This window comes from Rhinolophus sinicus, chromosome 8 (assembly GCF_057876585.1).
Source record: "Rhinolophus sinicus isolate RSI-liver-muscle chromosome 8, RSI-T2T, whole genome shotgun sequence".
Lineage (NCBI taxonomy): Eukaryota > Metazoa > Chordata > Mammalia > Chiroptera > Rhinolophidae > Rhinolophus > Rhinolophus sinicus.
In genome coordinates, this window is record NC_142508.1 from 51,747,508 (window position 1) to 51,775,153 (window position 27,646).

At 47.8% G+C, this 27,646-nt stretch overlaps 1 protein-coding gene across 6 annotated transcripts; it reads right to left on the reverse strand.

The window, feature by feature from the left end:
- Nucleotides 1–3,113: 3,113 nt before the first annotated feature.
- IRF8 (interferon regulatory factor 8) lies at nucleotides 3,114–27,024 on the reverse strand. 6 transcript variants are annotated; one of them, XM_019747132.3, is made up of 9 exons: nucleotides 26,870–27,024; nucleotides 23,244–23,418; nucleotides 17,719–17,902; nucleotides 15,061–15,149; nucleotides 13,537–13,642; nucleotides 12,338–12,385; nucleotides 7,054–7,440; nucleotides 6,131–6,246; nucleotides 3,114–5,531 (listed from the first exon to the last, which is right to left on the reverse strand). In XM_019747132.3, exons 2-9 carry the CDS (start codon nucleotides 23,415–23,417, stop codon nucleotides 5,355–5,357), a joined length of 1,281 nt encoding a protein of 426 aa, XP_019602691.1. In that variant the 5' UTR covers nucleotide 23,418; nucleotides 26,870–27,024; the 3' UTR covers nucleotides 3,114–5,354. The 6 variants fall into 6 exon arrangements, with proteins under 6 accessions (XP_019602691.1, XP_019602690.1, XP_074170591.2 ...); XM_019747131.3 differs by having other exon boundaries at nucleotides 12,338–12,388; XM_074314490.2 differs by lacking the exon at nucleotides 26,870–27,024 and adding an exon at nucleotides 25,940–25,986.
- Nucleotides 27,025–27,646: the final 622 nt, after the last annotated feature.

Sequence of the window (27,646 nt, forward strand, 5' to 3'; positions counted from 1 at the left end):
TTTTGGGAGAATTCAAACTGGGACCCTATACAGCTTCTCAATCATTGGAGCTCCTGTTAATAAACTGCTGATGCTTTGTCAAGCACTGTTCTAGGTTGCTTTGATGTGTTAACTCCATTAATTCTCACAACGAGCCTACAGATGGGGAAACTGAGGCATGGAGGATTTTACGAACCTGCCCTCTTTCACTCAGCTACAGGTGGTAGAGCTGGCAGTTCACCCTGAGCCCCACAAAAACCATAACCAATGACATACTCTTTTGAAATTTTGGCAGAGCCATAGAGTTGGGGACGAGGGGAGGGAAAGGTGGCCAGCCCTGTCTCATCCGGAGGGTTAATGCGCAGATGGATGGAAGGCAATGGGAAAACTCCACACGAGGCTCTTGCCATAGCAGCCAAAGTTAACCCTCCCTGGAAAGTCCCCTGTACGCCCCCATCCTCACCCAGTAACATATCAGAAGCATGCCCTGAGAGGTGATCAATATTTGCAAGAGAAGGGCTATAACATTCTGGAGAAGGCAAGTGGCCACTGTCGTGCTCCCAAGTTGGAGTAATGAAAAGGTCTACCTGCCTGGGACTCAAGGAGTCAGGCCAAAAAGGAGCCCAGCCTTCCAGGGTGAGGGCAGAAGACTTTTTTAAAGGCAGGTGGGATGAGTAGCAAAGCAGTGTTAAAACATGGCTGCAAATTCCTTGACCCTCCTATGGTCAGAAAGCAGGGTCTCTGCCTTTTCTGAATCTGGGCAGCCTCGTGACTGCTTTGACCAATACAGAGTAGCAGGAGTGATGCTAAATGGTGTTTGAGACCAGGTTCTAAACAGCCATCCAGCTTCCCCTTTGTCCACTGGTCTGCCCTGAGGCCACCATATTGTGAGGAAGCCCAAGCTAGAGGGTGAGACCACGTGTGGCTATTCCAGCTGTACCCGGCTGTCTAGTCCTCCTGCCCAGGCACCATCCAGGCGGATGAAAAAGCCTTCAGGTGATTCAACCCAAGCACTCAAGTCACTCTCAGCTATTTGAGTTTTCCCAGATAAGACCCCAGACGTTGTGGAAGAGAGAAAAGCCAACACCGTTGCACACTGTCTAAATTCTGACCCACAAAATCCATGAGCAAAATAAAACATGTTTGTGCCACTAAGTTTGGGGGTCGCTTGTTCCACAGAAAGAGATGAGTGAAGCTATCCCTATGCTGGCAGACTCCATCTAGACTGACAGGCAGGCCAATGAGAGCAGGAAAGAAATATGCACACTTTCCTCTCGACACCTAAGACTGTTCAAGTTGGATTCGGAGCCTCTCATCCATAGACACATTGCAAGGCATAACATCAGAGCAAATAAATTTGGGAAACACTGGATTAAATGAGCTTCTAACCGTGAACAAAACCTTTTAATATACCAGTGTACAGTGTGCTTGTCCAAGAGGAACATATAGATTATGAGTGGGTCCAGATGTTGCTGTTTCCCTCCTACTTTCTGTAAAAGCAGCCAGATTTTCCACTGAGAAACCACCCCTCCCTGACTCTCAGTGCAGTGAGCTGTTACAATTGCAATCATTGGTTATAGATCATTCTTTAGAAAGAATTTCTAAATATTTCTGAGTAGTTGAGAAACTTTCTTTTATGGAGAGTCTGAATCACTCACATGAATAAGTTCCCACATTGCTTCTTCGTTCCCGTAGCACATAAGGATGCCTGCCTAGTCAGCCCCTTCAGGATTCTCCCAGGATTCCCAGGGCCCAGTAGAGCCTGTGGATGTTGACCCCAGGGGTCATCATCTCAATCCCTTTAGACATTACAAAGCAAAACAAAAATTTCACATCCCAGATGGCTTTTGCCAAAGTTAATGTACTAAGTGGTATTCAGAAAGCAATTGTGGAAATATCTTAATTTCTTTAAATGTTTTTAAAGTACAAAGAGTAAAGGCTGCTTATTTTCCAGAATGTCTCATCAGCCCCTTCCCACTAGCTGCCCTTTAGGTCCCAGAGAAGCATCAACATCTCAAAAGCTTGTTCACATCTACAGTCCTAACAACATTTTCTAGAACCCCCCCCCCCCCCCCCCAGTTACTCCTGTAGTATCTTGTCCCTGAATTCCCTCTTCGCCCTCTGAGCTTGCTGCATGCAGCTGAGTGGGAGGGATTTGTCAAGTGTCTGTACAAGGGTGTTGAACTCTGGGGAGAAGCAGACTTTATCAAGTTTCCCCATTTGGCTCTCAATCCACTGGACAGAAAAGGGCTTGCTTATAAACAACATTTCTAATTGCAGCATTCGGGAATTAACATGACTCACTGCAAAGATTTCTAAGAAAATCAGCAGTTTGCCCAGCTGCATGGTGTTAGCAGGCCAACAGGCTTGAGCACGGCAGCGAGGTGTTGTCAGAAAACCTCTCAGACTGAGTTGTCCCCCCAGGACACAAATGTCAGTCAAGCATGGACCCGAGCCTCAGTTTCCTCATCTACAAACTGAGAATAACAACAGCCCCAGACATACTGGGCTCATCGGAAGCTGGAGAGAGAATATACATTGCTGTGTAGACAGAATAAGTTGGATAACGCCTCTCTGCCTGGGTTGGCCAGGGTCTGTGCCTGCCTGCAATCGATCGATTTGTCCTGGGTTGTTCAACAGGCATGTCCCACTAGACTGGAAGCGATCTCCATGAGTGCCATCGTGGGTCCCTCATATCCCCACTCTATCCCTAGAACCGAGCACAGTGAACCTGTGTATAAATGGAAGAACGTGTACCCTAATCACGCATGGCCACCCAAGGTGGGTGGCCCTCCTACAAATCATTTCCAGCAGCTTTCAGGATAGAAAATACCTCCTGCTTTCTCTGCACCCTCTGCACATCCATTGTTCTACGCACAGAAACCCAAACAGGCCCTCCTATTCTAATAAAAACATGGCGTATCCCAAAATTTGCTCCAGGAAATTCGGTGTGGTCTGCGAGTCCCCATACCTTTTATGCGATTATTTTTGGGATGAGTGAAAAACAAACAAGCCAAAAAAATCCTTAACATCACAGTGCAGTATTATTTTTTAATTCCCCCTTTAAAGAACCTAGAATCTGGTGGAAATGCAACAGTGACTTAAAAAAAAAAGCAAACAAAACAGAGCACATATCAGTTTTTAAAAAAAAAGAGCATTTATTTTAATAAAGAACAAAAAGAGATCAGTATACTTTTTCAATGCATACAAAAATAAATATTCATTCAGTATATTAAAGATGTGTGCTTTAACATTCATTTGCACTACAGACGAAAGCCGATTGTTATCTTACAAAATTGCAGGGGGAAAAAGTACGCTATCCTTCAAAAGATAATACTCACTTTATTGACCAAAGGAGAAAAGCCACTTGTACTAAACTTTTCCTATACGCTCATGTAAATTCAGACACATGCAAAGGTCCTATGTTTACGAAGTGTGATTAGCATTACGCTTGTATCACCCTCATAGCAGTAAAAATGGGCAAGGTAATGGGCATTCTGTGGCTTTTCAGATGTCAAATGAGAGACTTTTGTGGTTACAAGACCACCAGGTTGGCTGAGCTGGGGCAATCTGTCCCCCAAACCCCAACTCCTTCTCCCGTTTCTCCGAATGAGTGTTGACAGGTGAGTGAGTCCCCCTTCCTGCCCTTTCATTGTGAGATTCTGAGTCAGGGGTGGTGGTGACTCAGGTTGGGTGATAAAGGAAAAAGAATAGAGAAAAGATTATTTTCCCCCACCCCCAAGAGAAGGGAAGGGAGGCAAAAGGACCATCCCCAACCCCCTAAAACAGCGTGGTGTCTACACCCTTGGTGGGACGGACTCAGCCAGATCAACAAACTGCACTGGCAAAAAGTGGGGCCGGCGCTCAACACACACCATGGGTGCCAATCTGTCAGTCGCAGCGCACCACATGGGACAAACAGACAAATCAAAGGCACCCCAACCTAGCAACATACAACACCTTTTTAGAAAAAATGTTCAAGTGCTTTTTAATCCTGAAAGTGGTTTTAAAGTGGTTGTGGAGATGGGCTATCCTGCATCCTGGAATGTCAGTAAGATGGTGCGAATTGCCACCGTCATTCAGCCAAGCCATTGTTTTCCGTCTTCTGTCCAGCTTTTGATTAGCATCACAATGTAGGGTAAACATTTTGACACATTCTGGGGGTGGTAAGGGCATCTTCTTTGCTAGTAAATAGGGCAAGTTCTTCTAAGGCTAACACTGGGACTTCTCCATTGAAGAGACGACTCTGTTGAAGAGCAGAATTTGCTATGGAGTGGGACCATCTTGGTCCCCTAGGAGTGGTAGGGACGGGGGACGGCATTCTCCCACACAGTCCACCCCAGGACCAGTGTAGCGGTGACAGGCTAACACATGTCATCCACAGCCCCCAATCCACTCTAGCCACGCCCACACACTACACACCACCGGCTGGTGAATGGGTTGACTGAATCGAAGGCACGATCAGAAAGCTCGTACAAGCCACAATTAGTTTTTGAACTTGTGGTTTATATCCTGCCCACTTTATAAAAAAAAAAAAGTAAGAAAGAAAGAAAAGCTTCAAAGCAATTTATAATAAGACATGTAAAACAGTAGAATTAAAAGTACAAATATTTTTAAACCAGGTCAAAACAATTTAGAAAGAAGAAAAGAGAGAGGTATCTGGCGTTGGTTTCATTACAAAAATGGAAAAATAAATTTAGATCTAACTTAGCTCTAAGCTTCCTGGCAACAACGGCCAAAGGGCCTTGTCTGAAGGTAAAAACACACCAGTTCACCTGGTGATGGAAATGCTTTCCTAGCACCAAATTCTGGGAAGAATATACCTTCACCTAACAAGGCAAGAGTTTTCATGTATTAAAGGGAGGCTAAGTATCTAAGTATTTTCAAATCATGCTTAAAAGTAAAAAGATACTTCACATGGAATCAAGCACATGAAATCATACAGCTATAGTTCTAACAAAAGATAAAGATGAAACGCAGCTTTGTTTTCATAAGTCGATCTCCAAATTTCTTTCCTGGAAGCAGCTAAGGCCTAGCTGAATTGAATGCCCAGTGTTTGCCAATATCAATTATCCCAAAATGCTGAAAGAATCATAGCAACTAATGATAATTAGAGAAAAAGGGCAGGAAATACATGTTTTAATTCTAGTTACAGCATTCATACCATTTGGCGTAAGTTTCAATGCTTATATCTGAACGGTAGATACAGCTTTGTTTTCAGTGCCGAGGCCTCCGAGAATGCCCTTACTAAATTAAGAGCAGAGTGAGGCGTCCCACCCCAGGTCAGAGGACCCCACATCCTTAAATAATTACGACAGTAATTGTAATAGTGACATGTGAGATGTGGGCGGGGTGGGGGTGCCCAAGAGAGAGACTTAAACTGTGATCTGTTGGTTTTCTCTGAAAAAGGGTCTCTGGTGAGAGGCACAAATATCTGGAAACATCCGGAAGACCTGGTCTGGCTGGGGCTCTTCGGGAGCCTGCATCATGGACCCAGCACCACAGCTCTTCCCAGCTTCTTCTACCAGCTGCCGGACGTAGAGTTGTTCAATCTAGAGGGATGGTGCACAAGGTAAGACAGGGAGGTGGGAAGTGAGGTGGGACTTGCTTTGACCCCAGCCAGATTCTCTGATTACCCCAGTCCAAAGCTACCATGCAGAACGTCCACATGGGGCCCAAATGAATGAACCCAGAATAGGCAGATGCAAAGAAAGGGCAAGCAGTAATCCTACAAAGAGCCCTACATATGCTCTCCCAATATTGTCCCCAGTCTGGCTAGCCAGGGTCCAGAATTCCACCGTTATAGTTTCATCCCTTTGACTATAGTTAAATAAGGGCTTGCAAACCCCTAATCTGTCACTTAGACCTTCAGGCAAGGTGGACTCTTTCTAGGAAGGAGGTTTTGATTTAGCAGAACAAACCAAACAGGAAAACAAAAGAAGAGGACACATAGGTTATGAGAGTCCTGGAACATAAGAAGATGGTTCAGAGGTGGCAAGAATCCGCTTCCCCCACCTGAAGGTCTCACCCAGCCCTGCCTCTGCCCACAAGTCCTTGCTGCCTGTTCTGTGGGCCGAGTATAAACGGGGTCCTGATGTGTAGGCTAAGGCTAGGCGATCTGGCCACAAGCCCGGAAGCTGCCTGCACTTACCTGCACAAGAATGAGTTTGGAGCGCAAGGGGGTCATATCTGGAAACTCTTCTCCGAAGCACAGCACAACTCGACTGTCGGGAAGCCGGCTCTGGTTGTTATAGAACTGCTGCAGCTCTGGAAAGACATGAGGGGGAAGAGGCGGGTGTTTGCAACTCCCCTATTCATCAGGTGGGCTCCTCAGTGCTTTCACACCTGAGCTCACACATGCCACCTCGTCCACCTTTCCAGGGCCTTTCTCCAGTTCTCCAGTTCTCAGGCCTCCAGTTCTCAGGCCAGGTGGCAGGAGAGACATGACGTTAGCTCCTGGCCAGGGCTGTTACAGGCAGAGGAGCAGAGAGCTATAGGGGCACAGAGAAGGGGGTCACATCACACGCAGCACTGCAGGTGGCCAGACGGAATGATTTCAGACACCCTGACCTAGAGGGAACACACGGGGTGGGGTCCTAATTATATGCCTCACAGAATAACAACAGCTGACATGTGGGTGTATGCAGGTGTCGTCCTGAGGACTCTGTACAAGGTCAGTGCACACCAGTCGCCGAGGACCTGGCCAAGTGCGGAGTCTGATCCCAAGTGCCAAGGGTAGGGCCTGAGACTCTGCATTTCTAACCAGCTCCCTGGGTCTGGGAACAGTCCACAGTGGAGTTGCAAAGTGTGAAGTTCCTTTGTCCTCCCGACAGCCACACCAGAAAGGTACCTATCTGCACTCCCATTCTACACATGAGGAAGTCAAGGCACAGAGAGGGTCCCCAGGATCGCTCATCAAGAAACTGCAGAGCAGGATTCAAATGCCAGGGGCGCTCCTGCTGCACCCATGCCCCTGGCCCTTCCATATCCCCCCAGAGACTGTGGGTGGCAAATGGCCCAAGGGAAGGAGGCAGGATCTGTAAGACTTGGACAGCAGGTGACAGTGGCACAGACCTCGGAAGAACTGGCTGGTGTCGAAGACCTTGACCACCTCGTCACGCTCCAGCTTGTTGGGCCTGTCCTTGCACATCACAGCATTGCCACTGTAGAACACGCGGCCCTGGCACAGCCGCTTGACCAGCACACCCTGGCGGCTGCTGTGCAGCAGTACTCCACGCTCCAGGTGCCCGAACAGCTTTCGTGTCACCTGCCTCTGCCGCTCGCTGGGGATGGTGTCCGCTGGCGGGAAGCGCACCAGCTCCAGGCCCTCGAGCCCGTACATTTTGACACCGGGCAGACCTGGCTGGCTCAGGGACAGGCGGCAACCCTCAGGGCAGGTGGTGGTGGTCTGGCCCACCAGCTTGCCCCCGTAGTAGAAGCTGATGACCATCTGGGAGAAGGCTGTGGGAAAGAGGGGGACAGGTCAGGGCTGAGGGAAAGGGGGCTCCCTGGTCCTTCCTGTGCAAATGCCCAGAGCCTTTCTTTCTCTCAAACTGGGGAGCTTAACTTTTTGTGCATCTAAGAGGACCTCTGTGGCATTCTGGGAGTTCATGCACCCCCTCTAGAAATAATAATTTTTATAGGCATGAATAAATACACAGGATTACTAAAAAAAAAAAACACAATGATTTTGAATATAAAAAAGTATAGTGCTCTCTGTACTACTGGGGAAGAGCTGGTAAAGAGGTTTGTGTTTTTTTTCTATTCAAATCTATTGTTTCTTTTTTTTTTTAAATAATTTTATTAGTTTCAGGTACACAAGACAAAGCAATACTTAGACGTTTATCATTTATATCCCTCACACTGTGTGAACCCCCCCCCCATCCACTATCCCTCTGACATCGCACAGAGCCATTACATTTCCACTGTCTCTATTCCTAATGCTGTACTGCTGGTAAAGAGGTTTTGACAACTTAATTTCTTAGGAAAATAGCTTCCTTCATCTCACAGGTTCTGCTATAACACTGTTATACTATGTATCACACAATGTTATAATATTAGCATATGTATTATACAATATTATACTATATATTATACAATGTTACAGTATATATTATATAATGTTATCTAGATATATAGTTAGTTTTATACTGTATAACAATGTGGCCTGTTGCCTACATTCATAATGGAAGGAAATTCTAGATTTGAATTCCAAGTTGATGAAAATAAAAATATTATCTTTTTCTTGACAAATTCACAGTTCCCTTGAGATTCTCTGGATTTCAAATTAAGAATCTCTCCAAAACCTGTCATCCAAACCTGTCCTCAGGAAAGAGTATGAAAAACACTCAGATTAAGGCAACATTTCCCATAATGTGCTACACATAAGATGATTGGGGGTAGGGTGACACAGCATTGAATAAATGAAAAGATTATTCCATTTTCAATATTTCTCAATCTCTGATCACCTCCAAAAGAAAGCCCCAGTTTGGTGTCCATGGATCTTTAACACCTAATCCTGACAACCCCCCTTTCAACAAAGGGACAAGAGTTAAGGTACAGGAGCCTTGGGCAGGTGGTAATATCTGGCCAGAATTTCTAAACTCTGTCTGGTTTTCACTGAATTTGCTTTAACCTCTGACTTCCTACTTATAGAAATTGGCAGTGGTTCTCCTTTTATAGGCAATGATAGATGGCCCCCATTTAAAATAAACTTAAGTTTGAAAAAGTGATATTATTTAGAGAAAAATAGGATGTTAATAACAGTGGTACCCGGATACGAAACTAATTGTGAAGGTGGAGCGTAAGTGACTAAAGTCTAGGCAACAGCTAAATTCAGGGATACCACCTGAGGACTCTGCACTTTAATAGCCTTAAACTATAAGAATTACATGCACTATCAACAAGCTTGGTGAGTTTAGGGCACCTTTTAAGTGCGGCAGACAGTCCAGGGCTGCTCCCTGGAACCACACAAGCTGTGAACAACCCAACTCCATGGTACCCCCAGGAGCTGTGCATAACTGTGAGGGGCCGCCCTGTGGGTGGCCACCTACCTCCCCTGGGCTAACGCTGCTGTGCACTTACAATTCTTTGGACCCTCCCACTGGGCTCTGCTCAAGAAACATTTTCTTAAATATTAAGACTCTCCAGTATTATTTCCAGGCTCCATTTTCTCCCACGTTGCAGTTAACAGGCATTTTAGAATCACGCAGGGCTGGGGGTCGGAACTGCGGGTGCTCCAGTCCAACGCACTTATTGACATTTAGGGAAAGTGAGGCCCGGATAGGGTTGCCCAGCAGGTAAGCGGCCGCCCCAGCAGCCAATCCCATGTCTCATTACACCCCACTCACCACCCTCCTACCCGCCAAGGCTGCAACGTCCTCATCGCCTGATGACTTGACACATTCCACTTCCTTCACTCTAGAACCATTCTGAACTTTGTCCCAAATGAATGAAACACTCCAGATGACTCTGTCACCAGTCTGTCCCTTTGCCCCGTCATTGCTGAGGCCTTATCTCACAGCATCTTTCGACCGTGTGAACTGACTGCTTCAGAGGGAGCGGCAGACAAAATGTTCCAGATGCCCAGGCGGGGCAGTCCTACTGACCCCAATGCCATGGGACAGCTTAGGCTCAGAGAAGGTTTGCGCTGGAAAGGCCTGAGCCACGACTCACCATATCTACAGGTGAGCAGTGGAGACCCACGGAGCAGAAGCCACTCATCAAGGGCCACCAGGGACTCAGTTCAGCCCTTCCGCAATTCTAAGAGCCCCACCACAACCATGGCTTGCTCCCGTTACATCTACTCACCCACTGAGGACACCCTGCTAGGGGATGGCCTGACCATAGTGGCAGCAGAGCACAGACTCTGCAGACCCCTGCCAGCTGTGTGACCTGGGACAAGCAGCTTTCCCACTCTGTGCCTCAGTTTCTCCATCAGCAAAGTGTAAACAATAATTCACCCACCTCACTGGGTGGCTATGAGGATTGCATGAGTTTGTATTTGTGCTTAGCATATGTCAGCACCATATAAGCGGTTATTAAATAAATTGGAGTGACAAAAGATCAGCTACATAGATGAGATACCTGAAGTTACAAGCCACAGTGTCTGGCCCACACAACACATCCCAAGTACTATTCCCAGTGCTTTGGACCTATTAGCACATTTCATCCTCAAAATGACCCCATGAGATGGAGCCTATTAAAAATTATACCCATTTTCCAGGTGAGAAAACCGAGGCATAGACAGGCTAAGGCACTTGCCTTCAGTGGCACAATTGCTAACTGAGGAGCCTGGATGCACTCCCCTCCTGAGGGACTGCTTCACATCTGTGTTCTTAAGCAGTGAGCTACACTGTTAGTTTCAAGCACAGCCCTGTACCCCAATCATGTCAAATACATACAGTCAAAAGCACAAACAGGCAGCCACAGTCATCTTTGGCTCCACCCGCACAGTGGGCTGTTGTTAAGGCAGATTTGCTGCTGCCTTTTTATACTGGACAATTGTTCCTAAAAATCCAGACCTCTGGTTTCTCTAGAGAAGTGGGAAAATCGAGCCTGGCTATGTCTGCAAGTCCACAAGGCACTCTCTCCCACAAGCAGCCCAGTGGGGTATGGCCCCTCTACTTTGCAATAGTCTCTGCCACTCCCAGTTATCTTCGCCTGCCAGTTCATTCATTACATTATCTCAAGCCTGCAGGGTTAAGAACTGGGGACCCCTAACATCAACTTATTTACACTGGCGGGGAATGGAGGGGTGAACTGAGCAGAGGTACCAAAATCCACAACTTCTAAAGGAATGTTGTAGGGTTTTCTCTGCATGAGACAGTGGCTGCAAGTCACTCTACTCGCTGCTTGCTGAGACAGCTCTGCAATCAGTTGAGGAAGCTTCCTCCTCAGACCATGTCTTCTCACCCAGATGCTGCAGCCTGGTGCCTGGCTACTGTCTTGCCCCCAGAAAGCACTGGTCAGCAGACACCCAGGCCACAGCTCAGAGCTAACCAGGTCAAAGGCCTAAGGCCATGATCCAGGGCCTCTGGAAGCTGAGCATGGAAGCTACCGAATTTAAATTGGAAAACACGCTCAAAGCCAGATGCCTGGGTTTGAACCTGGCAACGCTGCTTACCAAGCTGTGTGACCTTGGGTGAGCAATTTAACTTCTAAGCCTCTGTTTCCTCATCTGTGAAGCAGCAGTTATAACAGTCCCCAGGGCTGCTGTGCTATGGATGAGAGCTCGATGAACAAGACCATTGTTTTCTTTATAATTTTCTTGCTTAGGTGAGAACCTGCCTCCACCACCCCAAAAACACCCATCCCGTGAGGGCCTTGCTTAAGGCACTTCTCTCTGAGCCCCATTTCCTCCTGCGTGACAGAAGGCCTCAGAACCCCAGCCCTAACATTCTGTGGTCCATCTTGATGAGTCAGGCTGTTCCCTTCTCACAGAACCCGGCAGATGGTGGGGAACACACTGGCTTCCCTTGCTCTGAAGACACCATCAAGGAGCCTCAATGTAAATTCCAGGGGTCATTGGAAGGAGCGATGTCCGAGTCCCCAGCATAATTAGATACCAGTGGTACTGAGGCCATCTCTGTGCGCAGAGGGCAGGACAGCATGGGGCCATGCCCCAGCTCTGCAACCCACAAACTGTGTGACCAGGGGTTTCTGAGCTGGTACAGTGGGAATAATAATGGCACCTACCTAGGGGTGGTGGGAAGGGGTAATGAGGGGAGGCCATGACCGTGTTAGTGATGACGCTGGACCCAGTTAGCATTCACGAATGTCAGCCACCACTGTCATCACCATCACCACTATCACCACCATCACCACCATCACCACCATCACCACCATTGTTGTTACTAGTATCATTGTTATAACTTGGGTGTGGGAGAGAGTAAAAGAAACTGACACCGGTGAATTCATTGACCAATATGTCCCTACCAGGAAATTTTAATAACCCTACGTTTAATCCTCACAACACTCCCATGAGGTAGTTGTTATTGCTGTGCCTAATTTACAGATGAGGAGCCTGAGGTTCTGTGTGGGTCAAGGACTCTGCCTGGGATCCCATGAGAGGGGCAGAGCTGGGCCTCCTGTGTTTCTGTCCCCACACTTTCTCCCCCACAGTTACACCTGTAAAGAGCTCTTTGGATCTATTTGTTGGTCCAATCTGAGAAGAGGCTCAAGAAGGCCCACCACTTGCTCACTCCCAAGTCAAACAGGGAAAAGGAGGAATTAGGTGCCCAACTTCTAACATTAGATCACGCTTGTCCACGGCCCCTCAAGAACCCACACAGGTCCTTTGAGCTTTGTCTTCAAAGAGTGCCCTCCCCGACCCTGCCCAGCCCAGGTCACCTCGTACCTGAATGGTGTGCATCGTAGGCAGTGTACCCCGGCACCAGTGGCAAGCCTGCTGGAGAAACAGAAAAGCAGATCAAGACCTAGCCAGACCAGTTTGTGTGGGGACCCAGCCTGAAGGCTCCCCCTCTCCAAAAGTTTCTTAAAAAGCCTCTTATGGCGTGCTCCTGAGGCCCTGCCGCAGGCTTCCGCTGAATTTGGTGTTTTTCCCTCTCAGTGCGGCGACTCATGTTTCATAAATGCAGAAACCAGACCTCAACCTAACCAGCATGGAGGAGGGAGACTTCCTCTGCGCTGTGGGATTTCTGACCATTTGTCAGTGTGACACTCTGGGGCCACATTTCCTTCCCCACCGAGGGCCTGCTCCCGAAATATTGCTGGACTGTGTGGCCCCCATCCAGAGCTTGTCTCGGAAAGGAGCTGAAGCCCAGGCCAGCTTCACAGAGGTACTACTGAGCCCAGGGGAAGGGGCCTCTCCCAGAGGCCCCTGAGTTGACCCCACCCACACCCCAGTAACCTTTGAGGCCAGCTGTCACCTCCCTGTCTCCTATAGGGGACAGTGGGGGAGAGGCCAAGGGAGGAAGCAAAGGCGCTCATGCTCAGGGATCATTTCAAGCATGGGACAGGGGGTCATCAAAAGCTAGTAAGTGGGTACATGCCTCATTTAGCCTCAAGGTCCTGTGGGGCAGGTCCTGGTGTCTCCATTTTTCAGATGAGTAAACTGAGCCTCATACAAGACATGCAATTTCCCGACAGAGGATTCAAATCCAGGGCTCCCAGTGAGCCATTGCCCGTACCTAGACTGTCATCTCCTGCCCTCCGGCCGCTCTGGGCTATGCTTGGCTCTGAGGGCTCCTTAATGTCCTAAGAAACTAGATGGCAGACCTAATAGACAATGTGGCCCAGAGCTGCGAATTTCTTCTTGTCTTGGAGTTCACTGCACTCTGTCCCCTCCAAATTTCCCAGGAGCCTAGGGGGGAGAGGACACCTGCGATGGGAAGGACACGTGCGCCTTCCTGGGAGGCAGTGGCAAATGAGGCTAAGAGCATGACTGAGGGCCATCTCTCTGAGCTCAGTTACTTTCAATAAAATAGACACTATAGCAGTTCCCCTGCCCTTAACCGGCCCTGGCCGCTGTGAGGCTGAAACCATTTAAGTCCAGCCCCCACACCACTTGGGGTGGTCCTGGGTTCCCATCCTCACCTGCACTGGGCTGCTGCATCCACCAGTCTGGGAGGAGCTGGTTCCTGCAGGCTTCAGGTGGGGAAGGGCTCCTTTTGACCATTCCCATGTAATCGTCCACAGAAGGCTGTGTGATCGGGGATGAGAGAGAACAGTGCAGTCACTGGGCTTCCAGAGCAGGGCCCCAGGATCATAAAGATGAACGGCTTCTACTTAACTAAAACCATATTGTCACCTTTATCTCACAAAATAACAGGGAAGTTTTACTTTGCATCTTGAAAGATGCAAGACAGCCCAGTGGGCTGCGTGATCAAACCAAATTCCTCGCCTCTTCACAGTCCCTCATAAGTGTATTGGCTTTTACATGGAACTGCAACTTATTATTGCAATTCCGGGACAGCAAGGAACAGTGACACTGAACAAACTCTTCCATGGTTTAGTGAATCTCTCTCGATGCGCCATGTCTAGATTTTCCATCTCTGACCCATTCCTTACAGGAAGTTGATAAATCCAATTAGGAAATGTTTTTGAAATCTGCTTTTCCTGTGACCCTCATGAGCCAATCCAATTATCTCACTCACTTAAGCTGAGTCGGCAGAAAAGTTTCGTTTGGAAAACGGGACATTGTTGGAGAGACACGAAGCCAGGAATTCATTCAGTCTGCTGCCAAAGACCACCCAGACATGTAACAGCTGCCATGTGCAGAAAAGTCAGGCAGCTTAGAGTAGGTTACAATTTGTTATCTGTAGTTTCTGACTCCTGAGCTACTCTTTTTTTTTTTTAATTTGAAAATAATTCTTTTTCCCCAAGCTACTCTCATTCCTAAGGATTCTAGTATGACCACGCGAGTATTAAGAATTTCTATAGCACCCACACCACCTTTTGCAAGGGCTGTGTGCGATTATTTTAGTTATGCAATGTCCATCTCGTAATAGCCATAAAAAACTAGTTACGAAGCTAAAGGTGGAAGAAAATGACATCCAAATAGCTAAAATGGGTATTCACAAATCCATTGCCTGAGAGCTCATTAAGCCTTTACCTACAGCCTATTAACTAGGACATTGCATACAATTCAAATCAGCTTGGTGACACAGCTTTCCAAGCCATCAAAGATGAAAAGCTGCATATTACAAGACAGGCAGCCCACCAGCCATGAGAGCTAGTACAGTAATCACGTCAGAGAGACAACCCCAAGCAAGAAGGACAGTTTACATTTTGTTCACGGCAGCCTGCTAAGAAGGCAAGGCAATATATGATGCATTATAAAAGACTGCCATTCAGACGGGTTAAATAGGAAAAGTCTAGAGCTTGAGGGAACGTCACTGACACAGAGCACACAGCTCTGCCCCAGCCCTCAGGACGAAGGAGGGGACACCAGGTGAAGAGGCAGGGCAGTTGGCAGAGGCTGGCCTCGCGAGGGGGGCCCATTCCTCCCCTTCCAGCCCTGCCAGGGTGGAAGCAACGTTTGCTGGGAGACATGCTCACCAAAACACATGCAGCTTCTGTGGTCAGGGCCAGACCCCTGGAAATGCTGCCCCCACTCACCTCCTTGATCAGCTCATCAATTTCGGAACGCCCACACTCCATGTCCGTGACTTCGTTCACACAGCCAGGCGTCGCCACGCCTAATTTGCCTATGGAAAACCAGACAAACGTGACAAAACGTGACCATGGCACTGAGGCATCACAACCCTCAGCAAGGCTATAATCTGTGGGTTGTTTTGTTTTTGTTTTTTTAATGCTGAGTTGAAGGAAATAATAGTCAATATGGGTCTTCCCGGGTTTGGGAAAGGCCTATAAATTTTTTTCCCATGCTTCTACAGTCATCTGATCAGCAACATTAAAAGAGAGAAGTTGGTTGTTGTTGTTTCTAGCACTTACAGGACAGAGACAGCACTGTGGTCTCTTCCGTTTGCTGAGATCTAAACTAAATTCACATCAGCTACCCTTTACACCAGGCGTTGACCAGCCTACAGAGGTGAAATTTATAGGCTGGGGCACGTGAAGACACGCAAAGATCTTCTGGCGAAATGGGCTTGCAGGTTGGAGTCTTTTTTTTTTTTAAGTTAGTGGGCAGGAAATCTCTTTTTGGCCTTTCCAAATATACACGTATGCATTTGTATGCACACTCCATGCATGCACACACAGCACACCACAAAGACTTGCCCATGCCCAGTTCAAACCCGCCTTCATCAGGAACCTCTAAAGGCCCACGAGCATTTCTACAACAAGCACTCGGGACCAGGCTAGTTTCTTCCCCAGGCTTATGCCTCTTCCTCAGACAGAAACATGCTTTGTTAAGTTTATCAGTGTGAGATGGATTATAACCAACTCACACATTTTTTGGAATTCATTAGACCCCAATGAGCTACAGAATTGACCTACTGTTTCACCCTCACTGAATTTTGATTCCATTTTGATAGATTCAAGAATTCACTTAGAAGCTTTTGATGGGGGAAGTAGGGGACAGGTGGGGCACCCCCAATGTAGCTTGCAAATCACTGAAGTACAGAAGAGAATGGGTCCATGGAGGCATTATGCAAATGCAACGTTTCTTTGCCCCCACCCCCCCGCCCCAAGAACCTGTTAAAGAAGCAGTTCTTTAACATCTACCATCGCAGGTGATGCTGCCTGCACCCCACGCTATAAACAAGTTAGGGTCACCTGCCAGTTCAAGCTTCACTGGTCTTGGGGGTGGGGGAGTCAGAAGAACTTCTCCATTCCTTCAAATCACAATTTACTTTGTGATGACAAAAAAGTATCCAAAACTTGGAAATACAGCAGAAAGATAACTGTTTGGCCTTTCAGAGCCATTCCAGAGGAGTATCTAGTCTCCCCTCAGGATCGTCTGATTCTCTAGGGCACGGTCAGTTTGTCTGACTTAGTATTGACTATCGATTAGGCTTCAGACTCAGTAAAGTCAGGTGTTAATTTACAGGTAATTAAGCTACAAATGACGAGTAGTAAAGATAACCCCTAACGATGGCTATATTGTCCGGTTGGACACCCATCAGTTCAGCTCAACCTTCTGTTGTTCACTGACCAGTATTATATTCTGTCAAACAACCTTGGTCGTCACACTGGTTCCCTCATTAGTGAGTCAAATAACTCTCTGACGGAGGCTCACCATATATATTTTTAGGGTCACCATTTTAACTTCTTTTTAAATTATACGTCTACATTTTCAACCTCCCCACAGTGGGAAGAGCTCAAACTCAGACTCTCTGCACAGACCTAAGCAGTTTTTGAGGGTGTTATTTCTTTCCGGCATTCCTGGACTACTAATGGGCTTCTAAGGAGAAAGGGATGTAGAGTCAAGATGCTAATTGCTACATTGAATGACTGAGAAAAATCAGTGAGTTACAAGACTGTTTTAAGCCAGCAATGGCCAATTAGATTTTAGCTCATGGGCCAGCTGTGATTCCTAGCAGCTGCCCAGTGTGCCACTTTGAAAACAATTCTGGGACCCAGATTCCAGCTCCATACATCTGGGTGGATTAGTGACGTCTGTCTGACCAGAACTCCCGGAAGCAGGCCTGGGGGATGTGTTGCTAACCCTGTTTTAAACTCCTCACAAATGCTTTCCTGGGATTTTACAACTGGAAGAGATTTCAGGAATTATCACATCCTGAATTCCCAAACAATGATCAAGATCTAACATGACATTGCGTCATATCCGATCTCCAGCAATGATACCAATAGTGGCAGCCACCACAAGTTCATTCAAGAATCTTACCCTCTGCCTTCATCAGCCATCCCTTCTTTGTCTACCTTATTTTCCCCAAGCCTCCTCTGAGAGTTACTAGAAAACAAAAGGAATTACTTCCACACTGTCAGAGAGTCCTCCTGACCAGGGGACGTCCTAGGGGATGTCACCAGGGTAGTCCTACAATGTACTCCTGGTCTGACAGTGAGCAGCAGAGCTGGCTGCCACCCAATCTCCCCGCCCTTTCCTCCCCTCAGAGCCGGAGCTGCCTCTCACTCAACTGGAAGCTGCCACTTGGTCAGCAGATGGTGGGTGAGGTCAGCAGAAAGAGATCTCCATATCTGCTTATACAAAGGAGAGAACTATTTTGTTTAGCTTAAAACCACTCGCCCCAGACCCTGTGGGCGGCGGCTTTGACCCCAAGCCCAGACTCTCCGGTGGGGGGGCTGCAAGCCGGGCAGCCTCTGTTGGGCTGAGTGCCCATCAAAGATAGTTACATTTTTGCTCTTCCTCAGGGACGATGCGGTAAACTTTGTATGGCTCGGAAATGTCCAGCTGGGAACGGTCTGTTACTTCCTCAAAATCTGGACTCTTGTTCAAAGCACAGCGTAGCCTCGTCTTCCACGTGGCTGGTTCAGCTTTGTCCCCTTCCTTAAATTTCCCTTTAAAAACTGCCCAGGCCTGCAGGAAGAGAAAGCAGCACATGAAACACATGGCTAGCACCTTGACCACAGATACCCAACGGCCACGGTCAGGACCAGCACATTCTCACGCTCCTAAAAGTCATTTTGGGGCCATCATCTCTCATTCAAGGAATTTCAGAGCTCAGAGACCTCCATTAGACCACTTTTTTCGACTGATGTGAAAAGACCCAGGCCAGGAAGGGGTCCCCCAAGATTGCCCAGCTGAGCCGGTATTGGAAGCCAGGCCCATGCGTCCTCCCCCACAGAAATCCTTCTCTGGACCAGAGGGCCAGGGGGAGCCTGAGGTCAAGTAGCACAAAGAGGAAGTTCCACATGGTTTCACTAGAATGTTAAAAACAAAGAACAATTTGTGTGTGTGTGTGTGTGTGTGTGTGTGTGTGTTTATCAACCCCTACCATGAAAATTTAGCATGAAAAGGGAACATTTGCAAAAATTCTGTGTGTGGTCATCCACTGCCCTGCTACTTTTAATAGAAATGTTGTTTTGCATGTTGGCATTTATTCTAACCTCCTGGGTGCCAGCACCCCCCAAACTACTCTCCGGCACTATTTAAAATGCAATGAAATGTTTTCCCTCTCTGATGGTTTTTTTCACAGTTTGGTTTTCTGACCTCTCCAAACCTTAGACTCTGAACTCGTTCCAGAGATTGAAAGCTGGAATGTAGAATGGGGCATTAAAAAAAATTTTAAAAATCAAACATGTGAATGGGCATAGTTTTAAGTTCAAAATTAGAATACAGGACACATCAATTAGGAGATCACTACTGTCAAGTGAAAATACCCTTTGGCATTACGCAAAATCAGACATCGTCCAAACTAAACTAATACCAGACCTAGAGGGAATTCTCAACCCCCACTCAGGAAAACGCAGTTCCAAGAGGTAACTTTCCCAAGGTGACCCTGTCTGGGATTAAATGCCAACTCTTCTGATTTCCAACCCAGTGAATTTCCACTACGGCCAAGTGTTCTTAAGCTTCATGCCACTGCCCTGGGGAGCTTGTGAAATGCAGATTCCTGGGCCTGCCCCTCAAGAGTCTCATTCATTGGTGTGGGTTAGGTCTGCAAACCTGGATCTTTAGCCACTGATTCTGACTTAAGTGGCCAGGAAACCACACTTACAGAAGAAACTCCATAACTCCCCTAAGAGTCACAGTTCCGTTTAAAATAGTCTTGGTTTTTTTTTCCCCTCATAGAAGACAAGACCTCACAGTTCACTGACAGCACTCCCTCCTCTGTTGATGCTCAGAGCTTAGATTTTGCATCTCTGCTCAAGGTAAAGAAACTGTTAGAACATTTCTCTTAATGAGCATGAGCAGTCATTTCCTTTCCTGACGTAGATGCAAAACTCCGCTTTAGAAATATGCTTCAAAGTAAATGGTTTTCAACCCTGTCCAATCTTTTGTCAATCATTTATTAACTGCATCACAGACCATGCATGAATTTTTTTTTCCCAGAGAAATATAAGAAAAAACATGTACACGCTGAACAGTAATTTCAGTTTCTTTTTATGTTAAATCAGAGTGTCTCCACCTCGGTACTATTGACATTTGAGGTCAGATTATTCTGTGCATGGCTGGAGGATTAGCAGCATTCCTAGCTTCCACCCACCCCCTCCACCTATCCCTGCCAGTAGCACACCCCACCCCCATTATGACAATCAAAAACGTCTCCAGACATTGCCAGATATCCCCCAGGGAGGTAAAATCAGACTACACACAAACACACACACACACACACACACACACACACACACACACCCGTTTGAGAACCACTGGGTTAATCCATATTACAAATGGACCTTGAAGAGCATGCATTTGGGGGCAATGCTAGTCCCAGCTGATATTTCTCCAGAACTGCCCCAGCCTACATACTGTCAGTCACTGGTTTTCTCAAGGCTCATACTCACCCCCATGAAGAAAGCCAGGACATCAAAAAACAAAGCCGGGCCCCTGGGCTGGCATCGGGAACCCCGCTTCCAGCCTGCCCTGAGTCCTCTCAGGAGCTCCCTGGCCAACTCTAGTATATAAGCTTAGCTGGGGGATCTCGCAAGACCCGAGACCTAACTCTAGACAGAACAGAGTGATTCCGAGCCCTGCCCACAGCAGCCACCACGGCTGTCCAGCCCCTACTGTAACCTATGCCTCTGCACTCAGCAGCAGCCAGCATGAAACTCAGGACTGCAAACACTTCCTAACGTAACATTCTTGTCTCATCTCGTGTTTTAAAAATCAAATGCTATTTTTTATCCCTCTAAGGCCTACTGAATTTGAAATATCTGTGCTCCTCAGTAAGTTCTAATTCCTTTAGGCTTATCACAATGCCTGGTCAATGAGAGAACAACAAATGAATCATAACCCTCCATGAACTCAATTTTCTGCCCTCAACTTTATGAAAAGGAGGCCAAATACTTTTTTTAAAATAAATATGGGGGGTGGAGGGTGGGGGGTGAGGGTAAGGGGGATCAAATATATGGTGATGGAAGGAGAACTGACTCTGGGTGGTGAACACACAATGGGATTTATAGATGATATAATACAGAATTGTACACCTGAAATCTACGTAATTTTACTAACAATTGTCACCCCAATAAATTTAAAAAAATTAAAATAAAATAAATAAATAAATATGAGCTGAAATCAGGGCCCTATCGGTATGCTCAGGGATGTGGTACAAATGAGCTAAATGTCTTTCACAGACCATCTCTGGTCTGGCCCATGAAGCTGACCTCAGAATGACATCCGTGAACAATGAAGGATTCTCCAGTATAAGTGGCTTCTGACAATCCACTGACTAAGGCAGGAAAACAGACACCTAACCCAGGCCTACCTATTAACTTCTTCCAACGGCAAAGGCACATTTGGTGGACATCACAGAGCTACGCCCCTCAGAGGATGGAGTGGGTGAGCGCAACTCAGGGGAGTGCCAGATGGGTTCTTCCCACACGCATTGTACCAGTCCAGTCTGTCACCCTCCCGATTGCCACCCAGCTCTGGGTGGGTGCCCATGTCTCCCTCCCGCCCCCATTCCTGCTGAGATTGTACACTCATTTCAGATTGCCACATTGAGCAACTGCGTAATCAACGGAAACATTGGGAATCTTGCACATTTTTCTCAATGCTGTTGAAACGGCCATGAAGAGCATTGCATAAGATGTATAAATCTGGGGCTTTATTTCATGACCCCCAAGCAGGGAGCAGTGTGAAGGGAGAGGCCTTGGGTCTCCACCAGCAAGCCTCAAGCCAGGGTTATGTGGCCGACCGATCCAGCCCCCTCTACTCTCCTCCTGAAGAGGCTTTGCTGAGAGTCCACCTGCAACTCTGCCCTCAGAACCCATGCCTCTCGTGAAACCTGTTCATCCTGGCCATGGTCAGCTCCTAGCGGGGTTCTCCATGGAGGAGGGGGAGAGTGTGCCCGCTGAGGGCATCTGGCAATGTCAGAGGTGTTTGGGGTTGTCACACTGGGGAAAGCGGTGCTACCGGCATCTAGTACATCGAGGTCCGGGATGCTGATGGACATCCTACAGCACACAGGACAGCCCCACAACAAGGGACTATTTGGTCCTAGGTGTCAGCAGCACCGAGGTTGAGGAGCCCTGGCTCATCGCCACCTATAATCGAGAATTCCCAGCTGACTGGGTGGACCTTGGGCACTGTTTAAATTTAGCCAGAGTCATTCCCAAGAGAAGGCACCATGATGCTACAGGTAAAAAAACTCTGAGAGAGAGGGATCCGCACTCCTCCAAGAACGCGAAAAGAGGCACTAGTGGCATAAAACCCTGGCAATGTCCAGGCTCCTGACCTAGGTTCCCTGATGGAAAGAAATGTGCTGGTCACGTGGGTCCCCTTGAAGGTGAGTGCAAAATGTCCACATGTGCCCACTTTTGTTGGAGAGAGCTAGTAACTGGCATCAGATTCTCAAAGAGATCTGCGACCCCAGATGACAGATTTGACAGAATTGCTCTATGTATTGCCCCACTGCAAGCATCAGCGACTCAAAGGACTGAAATGCCTCATAAGCCAACTTTGATCTATTTATGTTTCACTCTGGGGCCAACGTATGATCTTTTGTCATTTTTGGTTTTTTTTGTGTGTGTGTCAGAAGACAGTCTTCCCTGGCTAAAAATCTGGTGCCGCACTGAGGACCCACAGGGCCTTGCTCCCCTCATTCATCCAAGGTCTCAGGCCTGATTCTGGTCCTCTACCTCCCCCATTCTCACTCACTCTCCCCTCCCTGCGCCTGGCCCCCAAAGGCCCACAGAACAAGCTCACACTGCAGCATTTTCAACCTGGGCTCTGAGACAGACTGCCTGTGGGCCTTGTATTTGCAAAAATAGAAGCCTGGGCTCTGCTTGACCTATCACCACTTCTGGAGCCTTAGAGAAGTCCAGAGGGGACTCCGAAGACCAGGCTGGGCTGCAGAGCTGCGCTGCCCTGGCTCCTGGCTCCTCTGCCTAAATCTAAGTGGAATAGCCAAAATCCTCTGTTTATCAGTACTGCTAGGGAGTGGGAGCATGGGCTCAGGGTTGGGGTGCCTGGATTCAAATGCTGGCTCTCTCATCCAAGAGCTGTGAGATCTTAGACAAGTCACTTTTCCTTTCAGTTGCCTCTACAGAACAAGGACGAGGGCAGCACCTCCTGTATAAGACTGTGGGAGAGGAAAACACAAAACCTGTGGGGCCAGGCCTGGCACAGAGCAAACTTTCAATCAATGTTGGCTGTCACAATGCAAATGGCAGAACCAATTAGCAAGTCCCTCCATGCTTGGGGTCCTCACTACTCTCAAGGGAAGTCAGACTATTTCTAGACATCTGCTGCAGGTTCAGGACACCCCACATGACCCGGCCAGGAAGTAATGACAGATGGTGTCTCTCTCATCTGAACTGACCCTACATTGCCAAACACAAGTAATAACTTGGCAAGTAGGAAGCCTTAAACCTTTCCTAAATGGAATTTAGATGGTAGCCCCGGGGGTAAAGGTCTTAGTCTTAGGGCCTCAGAGAAGTATTTTCTCTCTGCCCCACCCCCACCCCCATGCGTTTGCTAGTCGTCGTGCAAAAAAAATGGTCATATAGGTAAAGAAAGTGCCCTCAATCTCCTCCCTGAAAAAATGCCACCCGTATACAACTGACCTACAAACTGATTAAAATGTATAATAGATGCAAAATCACCTAGTATATTTTCTGAGACACAATTCAGTACTCAGTCAATGTTTGTTTTTAAAATTTGGATTAATTTTCAAGAAAAAAAGGAAGACGTCACTCAACACCTCCATCGGCCTAGGACTGTGCTCATAGTGGGAACCGGCAGGTCGAGTCTTTACCTTGAAAATGGAGGCATCTACTTCCTGATTATAATCTTGTTTGCCAGCGTGTTTCCAAGGGATCCGGAACATGCTCTTCTCATCATTTTCCCAAATCAGCCCTGGGTACATGTTGCTGTCAATTTGCTCAATCAGCCACTGCCGAAGCCGCCGGCCTCCATTCCGGTCACACATCCTTGGAAAGAAAAAACCATATTCTATGACACTACAAGTATTGTCTCATTAATCACAGTACCCCATGTACTTAACTGCCAAGAAATGCTAATAGGAAAATCAGAGGGCTGTAACACAGGTGCCAACTTAGGGGAAACCCACAGATCCAGGAACCCTGGGCCACCTGCCATGAGAAGACAATGCCTGTCTCCAGGACCTCAGATTCCTGAATGAAAACGAAAAGCTCCCTGGGAAACCTGCAGCTGCCCATCAGCCAGGTATTGGATTCTGGCTGGGCACTTTCCAGCTTTCACCTCATGTGCCCTTTCAAGCACATCTAATGGCATCACTCCATTCTTAGCACGAGATATGGAAAAATCACTTTTACATTTTCAAATCCCTTCAATGAGCAGCCTATCACTCTAAGAGCCAACTTGATGCCCAGTTAGACCAATGTTTGTGAGCATTTATGACATTTGTGATCTTCGAGAAACAGCAGATCCTCAGGCTATAGCCTTCGATATTGAGAAAAAAGCATGAGTTTCAGAAGGACAGAGCTGGGGTCCCATTTGAGTCCTGCCATTTCTCAGCTGGGTGACCTGGGAGTATCATTTAACACCACAATGTCAGCTACACTGTCTGAAACGCTGGGACAATCATTGGTACTTGGCATCATTATAATGAAAGCTCAATGTGTATAAAGCACCTGCGACGGTGCCTGGACCTTAGAAGATTCTCTCTGAATAACAGATGTTATTACTACCCCAACTTTCTTCTTCAGGAGCTCTTATGACCAACAGGGAGATAGCAGACAAGACTGAGGAAATAGACTGTGGCTACAGACAAAATTAGCCAGGCTACCCTGTTCGAAAAGGCACTAAAATCAGGGGGCCTCATCATCCCAGGGTGCCCAAAGACGTCCTTCGGAAGAACATTTTTGCCAGAGCAGGCAGCTGTCCCAAGAGTTGAGAGAAAGAGAGAAAGCAATCATGCCATATCAACTCACAGCCCACATTTACAAGAACAGGGGTGGAAATCCCCTAGGCAGTTGGACAGACGCCCACTCCCCCCAAAACAATAGCATTTTTAGTCTTCTGATTAAAATGTGACCTCCTCAGGCAAACTAGTTTGAAAAAATCAGCAGTGACAAGACATAATATCCCCCCAAGAATATGATCACATCCAGAGCAATGCTGGTCCATAAAGCAAGAAATGCACATTTTGGAAACTCCAGCCACCCTGCAGGTGGCTGTGGGGTCGGAGAGGGGATCCAGGTCCCAGGGAGAAGGAGCTGAGGTCCCATGAGCGCTGAATGTAACTTTTTCATCCGATAACTCCAGCTCCCCAGTTGTGGATTTAAAAGGGGTGAAATGTGTGAAATAGGAATTAGACTTCGATTTGAAAACGGTGGACCCAAGCAATGGCTTTTCTCTAACTACACCTTGGGAAAGTCACTTGAACCTTTCTCTGAGACTCTCCTCACCTGCAAAGTGAATGGATCTCAAGCATCCCAGAATTCTAAAACAGTCTCTTGTGTTTATAAATAAAGGACAGATTTGAAAGGAGCACCTAGTGAGAGAAATAAGCCACCACCACCAAGCTCCCCCACTGCCCGGAAAAGAACTTGGCAGGGTACACGTTGTTTTCCTTGGAGAAAGGCAGGAGACGGTCCCCTCCCTTGAGGAAGGAGCTGCGTGGAGGAGGGGGAGAGGGGGCCAAAACACAACAGAAGGGTTGGTTGTCTATTAAAGGAGATGCACCCGCTCATTAGCATTTTGCTCACCCCCTTCATACAAGGATCCTAAATTAGAGTCCGTGTTCCAGGAGCCTGCTGAAACAACAATCAAAATTTTGTATGTATGGGCATTTGGGGAGAAAGTGGATCAACACCTTCTCGTCAGGATTTCTAATACATTCAGAACCCCAAAATTGCTGAAGACAAATGTCTTGGTGATTTATAAGAAAAAGAGAAAAGAAAGTAAGAGGAATGTCATTAAGAAGAAGAGTATGTCATAGAATATGAAAGCTGGAAAATGCTTTAGAAATCATCTAACCCAGCCCCTCTTTATCTGAAAGAGGAAAAACTGAGGCCCAAAGAGGCACCCCAACCTCCAGGCACACTAGCAGGGGGAGTCTTATTTTACTCACTCCGCAGAGAAATGTCATGGTTAAGTTACGAGATCTCAGCACACGGACAGCCCCACCTGAATTTTCAATGAAATCACCTCCATGATTTTAAGCAGCATTAAAAGTCTAAGATTCTAATACAGTGAAGATCCATCATGATCTATGGAACACTAACAAAGTAATTCCACCAAATGCCGAGCCAGGAAATTTATAAGCCCAGTCACATGTTTATAACTTCCTCTTCCTTGATTTTTAGGTAATAATTGTCTTTATGGGCCAAGTCCTATCTGGAGCTAATCTGCACCCTATAAATGGGTCCGGGGGTCAGGTTTCCCAGGCAGCAGGTGATAAAGAGGCTGCCTTGGGCCCAACGAACCGGATTCCAGGCTGTGTCTGAGAGGTGGTGCAGTACTCACCTTCTCCCACACCTCCTAGGGCCCCTGGGCATTTTCTCAGGGCACCACAGACTTCCAGTCCCACAAGACCAAAAAGCATCCAAGCCATTTCTCCCTCTGGCTTCTAATCTTGCTGAAATGACTAGACCATCCCCAACTCTTTTCAGGGGGAACCTGCCATAATCCAAAAGGACACACTCAAAACACTTATTTAAGGACTGTCTCCTAATTTACATTTAAAATAAAATTAACTGTGGTATACCCCCTCGTATGTTGGGGGAATCATTTTAAAACAAACCCAGAAAATACGGTCTCTAGTTTCCATTCATGAAGTATTTCACAGCCGTGGGTAAGAAGCATATCTCAACTTAAGACAGTCTGCTCTTTGCTTTGGGATCATTTTACACCAAAATGCTCTTGTTAGCTGTGACCCCATACTGACTTTCTTGCCAGGGACTATTAGGCTATGATGGAAGCAAAGGAACTCAAACCCAACTCAGATATCCTAATTGTCATCAATCGGAATAAAAAACCGGGTCTGCCACCTTCACAATGTAATCCACACAAGCACCGCTGGTTATTGGGAAGTTTCACAGTTATTCCATGTGGCAAGATTTCAGCAGGATGGAGGTCTTATTTATAATAAAGGGTCAATATTTCCCTTCATTATATGAGCCATTCTAAAGCTATCCATGCAGACTCAATTTTAAGAAAAATGAGATTTAAAAAAAAAAAAGCTTCAGCCAACCTTTGGGAGCAGCCACACAATGATCAACAATGTGGACCTTCGCTTTGGAGTCAGGAGAAATAGAGGGGTGGGAGAAAACAGGAGACAGCGATCGCACCGGCCCTGTGACGGCGCGGCAGCTGCACTCGCGCCGGCCGGCTCTCTGGGCCCCACCGGCCCTGGCCGCGCCCGTCTGCCGGGGTCAGCCCGCCCAGGCCACCTACCTGCCAACGTGCGCGCCGGGACCGCCGCCCGTCTTCCTGCCCGCGTTCCCACGCTTGCCGCCGGCCTCCGGAGATGCGGCTGCCGGCTCCCGCGCCCGTGCGGCTTTAAGGGTGGAGGCGGGCTCGGAGCGCTGAGCGACGACCCTGTTGGCCAATGGGTAAGAAAGAGCCGCTGAGCCCTCCCAGTCGGCGCGGCCCGCCCGGTCCGCCTTCTTCGAAGCGCTCGCCTTTCCGAGAAATCACTTTAAGCAGAGGCGGCGGAGGCTAAAGGTCCGGATATCTTCCGGGGTCCGCGCCGGGGGTCCCAGGGGTGGGGCGAGACTGGGGTGCCCGCTGGAATTCCCGAAGGGCCGCGGAGGCGTCTGCCGGCCCAGGTCAAGGTCAGGGCGGATGGTGGGTGTCAGGTGGCAGAGGTCAAGGCGCTGCCTGGCTGTCAGGGCCCAGGAGGAGGTCAGGGTTGTGGGGTGGATGAGTGTCAGATGGCGGAGGTCGGGTCCGAGGTGAAGGTCAGATAGCAGAGGTCAAGGCTGGGATGGTGGGGCCCAGAGATCAATGCTACAGACAGTAGGTGGTCCCCGCAGAGTGACTCCCAGTACCCATCCAGGCCGTTATTTCCTCGAATGTGGCCGAAGTTCCCAGAGCTGTATGGAGGCGTCCATGGTCCCAACCAAGCCCCTAGTAAAGTGTCCAGACAGTGGCAAACAGTCCACCTGAGATGCGGCAAGGGCCGGCCACTTACAGAATGGGTCCTAGATGACCAGTCATCTGCACTTGACT

What these genes read in the sequence shown, in the direction of transcription:
- IRF8 (XM_074314489.2), bottom strand. Translation starts at nt 25,971, where the DNA reads ATGCCCAGGGGCCCTAGGAGGTGTGGGAGAAG. An exon ending in GATGCAGCAGCCCAGTGCAG is followed by an intron (nt 12,389 to 13,536) that starts GTGAGGATGGGA and finishes CTGTTTCTCCAG; the next exon opens with CAGGCTTGCCACTGGTGCCG. An exon ending in CCAAACTCATTCTTGTGCAG is followed by an intron (nt 5,532 to 6,130) that starts GTAAGTGCAGGC and finishes CCATCCCTCTAG; the next exon opens with ATTGAACAACTCTACGTCCG.